Source organism: Condylura cristata, unplaced genomic scaffold, assembly GCF_000260355.1.
Source record: "Condylura cristata isolate star-nosed mole 26May11 unplaced genomic scaffold, ConCri1.0 scaffold00029, whole genome shotgun sequence".
Lineage (NCBI taxonomy): Eukaryota > Metazoa > Chordata > Mammalia > Eulipotyphla > Talpidae > Condylura > Condylura cristata.
The window spans coordinates 12,335,692-12,342,468 of NW_004567130.1; the positions used below are offsets into that span (position 1 = coordinate 12,335,692).

A 6,777-nucleotide genomic window follows, 5' to 3' on the forward strand; every position below is an offset into this window, starting at 1 on the left:
CCACTTTTAAATTTGAAATGCTAGGTAATTAAAAAAAAGAAAACTAGTAACCATTTTTTCAGTAGCCTAGAGATAGTGTTGTTTGTCAGTGCCAGTTTATTTGTATGTAACATGTTGATAATCAGCCAAATGAATTATTTATGAAAGGCTATTTCTGGTAATATTTTTTTTGGTTTGTTAGGGAAAGCACAATGCAAAATTCTTGAAAATAGAAATTACTTGGGCCTTAAGGTTGATCTGGGCCAAAGAGGGTTTTATAGAGATGGGACGGATGTAAAGGCTTGCCAGGGAAGGTGAAATAGCTAGTTAAGGTATAATTTAAGATAGAAACTGGAGCCTCTTCTCCCAGGGTGAATGGTTAGTGGAAGTGCCAATAATTCCTTCCTGTTGTCTGCCTGAGAGCTGCCTTAATAGTAAATGTACATACTTCTATTTGAACTTGATAACAAGCAATCTCTAAAGAAATCAACTTAAACACTTCATTAAAATATAGTGCATGTATACCAAGAAGTCTATAACCTAGAGAATTTAAATGACAGCATACACCCTCACAAAGGGACAAGGGAAAACTTCATTATAAAGTTATTTTAGGATAGTGGATGTTCTACTATGTCAGTATTAGTAGATGTGCTAATATGGTCACCTTTGTTAAACAGAGATTATTTTTGAAAAATGCTTCCTGTACATACTTAAAATGCTATGCTCAGTGTCAGTGTTTTATAATCCCTCTAAACTAGACAGTTATTTCAGAATGCATCTTCCAAGGTATAACAGAGTTCTTCCTAAAGCTCTATTCACAGGAGATTTGAAAGTTCATTACCCTGAAATGGTCATTCGTTATCTTTACCTGTGGGATTACTTGGTATGCCCTTAATAAAAAAGGCAATCAAAATGTTTCCATCATTGCTAGAACTTAAATTGACTAAAAAGAGAGGTACAAGCAAAGGCATCCTTTTGTTTCTTATGAAAAATAACGATCTACCATCCTAATTTAGAAAGTTAAGTGAAAAGAAAAAAAATAAGAAACATTTATAGATATTGCTGCTGTTAATAACTCAGAATTTCTAGACTTGTTTATGTGGCTATAAAGTTGTGTTCATTGAACTTAGAATGTCCTCTTTATGAAAAAAAAAAAAAGATGCATTAAAATGTTTTCCATGTCTTAATTTTATAGCAAAGGACAAGAAGTTAAAGACAGTAGAAAATAGTAACATCTTTTAAAAGTCATCCATAGTTGAATTTAAAAGAGCAAGTTATAGAAGAACATGTATAGTTCCATTTTTATGGAAACACAATTTACATGGAAGGATATACACACCAAACTGTAAATAGTGTCTGCTCCTAGAGTTTTAAGTACATAGAGTGAAGAGACTCTTGGATACTTATGCTTTATATACTTGTCTTACAAAATTATCTTTGTAAACTTTTTGAGAGAAAAATTGATAATATTTTAAAATGCAAATTGCCTAAAGTTAATCCATGTATTTTGTACAGATCTCCTTCAATATGCAAAAGTAATAATGTTTCCTATTTAGTATGATTTGGTTTTGCAGGCATGTGGGGACAATTGAAATTTTTTTCATATAAACCATATGGGGTAATAGTGCTCCAGGCCCAAATCATACCATAACCTGCCAAGTGGGTAGAACATTCTACTTTGAAATAGCTGGGGAAACTTCTAGTAAACTCTTTATTAAAAGGCTTTTTATAGAATTCAGTAATGGTAGTTTGAATCAAAAATATATGAAATTTCAAATATCATAATTTATAAGCTCCAATTATTTAACATTTGGTTATAGCTTACAATCTTATAACTTCTTTTTTTTTTTAAGACTTTTTTCCTTTTACATTTGTTTGTTTATGCATACAAGAATTGGGGTACAGGCCAGAGATGCAGGGGGTGAGAGAATTCACCAAAGACAGAGTAGGGAACAAACAGGCAGATTAACTGAAATACACTGCTGAGGGGAGCAGTGGGCGGGTCAGGAGAGGTCTGCTGTGCCCTTTGGATCAGCTCCTGGCTGGGGATTGAGCTCCTACTACAGTGGCTGCAGATAGCTTCATAGTGCTGCACTTTAACCCATTGGGCCACCAGGGAGGGCCTTATAATTTCTTTTAAAGTTTATTATAAACTAAAAATACTATGAAACAAAATACCATATTAGGAGTCAGTTTTAAGCAGACCCTGTGGTATAGATTTATTTGAAAATTAAAAGAATATATTTTTTCTATGTTTTTCAAGGAAAAATGTGTCATGATTTTCCTGACAATCCAATAATTCTATCTAGAAGAAACCATTAAATAAAGGAACTTTTTTTCTGACTCCATGCATTTAATCCTATAGTGGGCCACATACTATGGAGATGAAAGTTGGTAGCCCTGCTCAGATTCCTCATAAGGTATTTTGCATATGGTAAGGCCCCTCTTTGTTAAGATGCTGAGTTTGTAAAGTTTAGATGATAAATCAACCTTTTAGTTAATGATAACATGCTTCAGAGTAAGAGGGGAACAGAAAAGTCATCACAGTAAAACACTTCAAGGAAAAGTTCTTTTAAAAACAAAACCCTGTCTTTGTTTTGTATAGCTCTGGTGTTGAGAGAAGGGGACTTAATCATTTAAAAGGTGCTCAGTCACACTTCTAATTAAATATTTTTAATTAAATCAGAAAATTAATGTAAATGAAAGCTATTGACTTACCAAAATTCATCTGTCAGATTGATAAAAATTCCACAGTTAGACAACACTCACTGTTCACAAGACTTTGAGAAACAGGAATTCTAGACTCTGTTACAGGCAAGCATATAACATGAAACAACTTCTCTAGAGGCATTTTGCCTATCGGATTGCAATTTCCTTTTCATTTTGATGAACAGTCTTCATTTTAGGAACTCAATGCTACACAGACATGTCATTGCATGCAACAGATACAAATTACAGGTTCTTTATTTTATAATTGTTTACAAGCAAGTTTTTGGAAGCAGCCATAGTGTCCATCTAAGATTTGTTTGTAAACAGTGGTATACTGTGTAGCCATTTAAAGAAAATAGAAAGCAGAGAGAGTTCCTCTGGGACACCCAGAGAGAGAGAGAAAACCAGTAGGTAGTTTTAAAAACAGAAACAAAAGTCAGGAAAGACATACAGGCTTTACCTCCTCACAGAGTAAAATACTATCAATCATCAAATAGGCTGATAAAAGTTTGATCAGTGAGACTTTTTCACTACTGGTACAGAGTTGTTAGCTATTGATATTTCTTTTTTAAATTGTGAGTGGTTGTAAGCATATATTTTATACTATACAGAGATAGAATTTGTTGATATCATTTAACAGCTTGTCAATATTAACTTTGGAAACTGTATTATTTACTCCCTGTTAAAATTTTTAAAATCCCAATTTAATAATTTTGCTAATGCTAATTTATACTTTTCTCCTTTAAGACAAAACCAAAACTTAATGGAATTTGTAGAACTCCATTAAACTGTAAATTCCATGAGGACTTGCTGCCATGTGATTTAATTTTTTTTTTCCTCTTTTTTTCTCTAGGGCCTATTCCCTGGTGGATTCCAGTCAGGTGTCTACATTTCTGATTTCCATTCTGCTTATAGTCTATGGTAGTTTCAGGTAAGATGCTCTCAAAATAGGATTTCCACTGCTATTGTTGGCACTAAAAATTTCTCTGTGAAAAGAAACATGACTTTGACAGAAACTAAGTTACAGTAGGATAATTCTGATATGTATTCTTTAGTTGGCTGCTAAGACATTCTTGGTTTGCTTATGACTTTGGCATTTTAGTCATAAAATGCTTAAATTCTGATTCTGAAAAGAATGAACTAGCATTAAGTGCCCGCATTGGGGTGGTTTAGGAGAGAAGCCTTCACAATGATTGTAGAATCTCAAAAGGAACAAAGTTTTTCTTAATACAAAGGTATTAACATAGGTTGAGCTATATGAAATTTCCATTCATCAGCTTTTTGAACTGAAGCAGTCACTTCAACCTATTATTATTAGGATTGTGCATTTACTAAGTGTTCTCCCTCTGCTGACCTTTGAATGTTGGTGAAATTCCCACCCTAGCAAGCAGCCAGAGGAACAGGAAGGAAAGTCAGAAGCCATACATTTACTACCATCGTGTTTTCACTTTCCGTACTTGAATGTACTTGTGTAACTCAGATAGCTTGTGAGTGATATTTTTATCTTTTGATAAAGGCTTCTAACAAATTTGAAATTGAGAATTAGAGAAGTGGTGATGGTGGTAGGCATAGGAATTTTGAACTCTAATATTTATCTGGATTTTAATGGGTACTTGGTAGAATCACAGATTTCCAGACATTGACTTACCACTGGATAGAATGAATAAAATACTGCTGGTCATTCCAGTATCAGCTGGTAAGTTTTAATTACTGACACCTACTCAGTATTATTAGGAAGCATTAATCAAGTCAGAACAACATAGAACTTTAACAACATAATCTTGACATTTTATATTTCTACCCTTTGGACAAGTTTGTTTTTTACTTTCAGTTTGTAATGTACCAATATTTCAACAGATTGTAATTAAAAAGCTTTAGATCCACAACTCTGATGCTGCATTCATTAATGCAAATTTTCTTTTACTTGGCAAAATGTTGTCATGTTATATACAGTTTAAGTCACTTATATTTTGTTTATTTCAGCTAACAAAAATATTTTCCACAATCATCTGTTTATTTTTAGTAGTGTGGTGTTTGTGGTATTTATTAGACCATTGTTATAGAACCATGTGAGTTACTAAAATAACCATCTTTCTAAGTGTTCTTTTTCTTTTATTCATATCCTTACAATAGATATCCCAAAGTTGAAATATTTTGCCAGTGAGTATGAACTGGTTCTTTCTACCTATTGCCATTTTTTTTTCCAGAAGGATTATACAAATTTTAGGATGGACAAGTTTCTAAGAAAATTGTATGCAATAATTGTACTGTAGAATTCTATCCTGTAGATAGAAAGGAACTTCCTTATTTTACAAATGAGAAAACTGAAGCCCAACTAGCTTGATAAAGAAAGGTATACAAATATTGATAACTCATACCAACTCTAGATTGGATCCCAGTTCCCAAGATTTCTGGCCTAGCACCTTCCGGGTTTTTTTTTGTTTTTTGTTTTAAGATTTATTTATTCATACAGAACTGGAGTACAGGCCAGAGTACAAGGGCGGTGAGAGGCTTCACCAGACACAGAGTGGGGAGCAGAACAGGCAGACTGACAAAGTACACTGCTGAGGGGAGCAGCGGGTAAGACAGGAGAGGTCAGCCACTCCATGTGGGTCACCTCTGGTGCCAGGAATCTCACACAAGCAGCTCGCTTGCAGTGCTGCGTCCTAACCTGTTGTGCCATCAGCGAGGGCCCACCTTCTGTTTTTTTACTATAATAATACAATTTCTGCAAGAAATAAATCATTTAATTATACATTTAATTGAGATTTAAATTGACCTCACTGCTTGTATATGGAAGTGTTCACTTTTCTTCTTTCTGGAAAAGATGATGTAAAATTGTCATAGTCTTTAAATGTTTCGAAGTATTCATAGTGAAACTTCCTAAAGTCAGGCTTTTCTTTGTGGTAAGGTTTTTTTTCTCCCCCCCCCCCTTGGTTTTATTTTTTCCCTCATTGTTCACTTTTCCAAAGTTTTAGCAAGAGGTTGAAAATTCTTTTTTGTGGTTGTTAAATATACATAGCATGAAATTTACCATTTTAAACAATTTTAAGACTCACTTCAGAAGCAGGTAAGAGCATTTTTAACATATTATAGCCATGTATTACTAAATCTCTTTGTGGTTTTGATTGCATTTTCTTAAAAATTGAGATTAGGATGTTGAAAGGCAATGAGCATCATATTATGTGCTAATAAGCCATTTGTTGTTGTTGTTTGGTAAAGGGTGTATTCAAATCCTTGCCTATTTTTAAATTGGATTGTTTATCTTATACTGAGTTGTAACAATTCTTTAAATATTCTAGATAACTTCTTTATCATAATTTACAAATATTTTTCTCCTAGTCTCTAACTTGCCTTTTCATTTCTTAATAGGGTCTTTCATGTAAACACCTTTAATTTTTATAAAGATTAGCTTATCAAATTTATGTTTCATGGATCGTGGCTTTGATATTATACCAAAGAACTCTTTGGGCACAAATTTTTTCTCCTGTTTTCTTGAAGAAGTTTTGTAGTTTTACTTATTATATATTTTTATAGTTACCTTTTGTATATGATATGAAGGACAAATCTAAATTTACTTGTTTGAATGTGTCTGTCCAGTTATCCCAACCCCATTTGCAGACTGTCCTCCACTCTACATGGGCGTGTTGGTACCACTGTCAAAAATCACTTGACCATAAATGTAAGATTGTCCTGAACTCCTGTTTCTGTTCTGTCTCTTCTCAAGCCAATAACATAAATCTTGACTGCTGTAGCTTTTATAGTAAGTGTTGAAATTTAGTAGAATAAATCTTAAAATTGTGTTTTCAAAGTCATCTGACTACTCTGAACCTGTGCATGTCCGTGTAAATTTAGGGCAAGCTGGTGAGTTTCTGCTTCAAAAAAAGTCTGCTGAGATTTTAATAGCCATTGTGGATCAACAGATCTTTGGGGAGAATTGCTCTCTTACTAATATCTTAATATCTCAGTATTATTGTCTCTTTCAGTTCTGGGACCTGGAATATCTTTTCTGTTTCTTTAGATATTCTTTATTTTTCTTAGGATTGCCTTGTAATTTTCAATATATTAAATTTATTCTTCAGTGTTTTA

At 33.3% G+C, this 6,777-nt stretch overlaps 1 protein-coding gene across 1 annotated transcript in view; it reads left to right on the forward strand.

Annotated features, from left to right (window-relative positions):
• SPPL3 (signal peptide peptidase like 3) overlaps positions 1-6,777 on the forward strand; it is a 96,023-nt gene that overhangs the window by 64,414 nt on the left and 24,832 nt on the right. Inside the window, exon 2 of the mRNA XM_004690972.2 lies at positions 3,542-3,619. Within this exon, the coding sequence (XP_004691029.1) occupies positions 3,542-3,619 (78 nt within the window). The remainder of the gene's footprint in view (positions 1-3,541; positions 3,620-6,777) is intronic.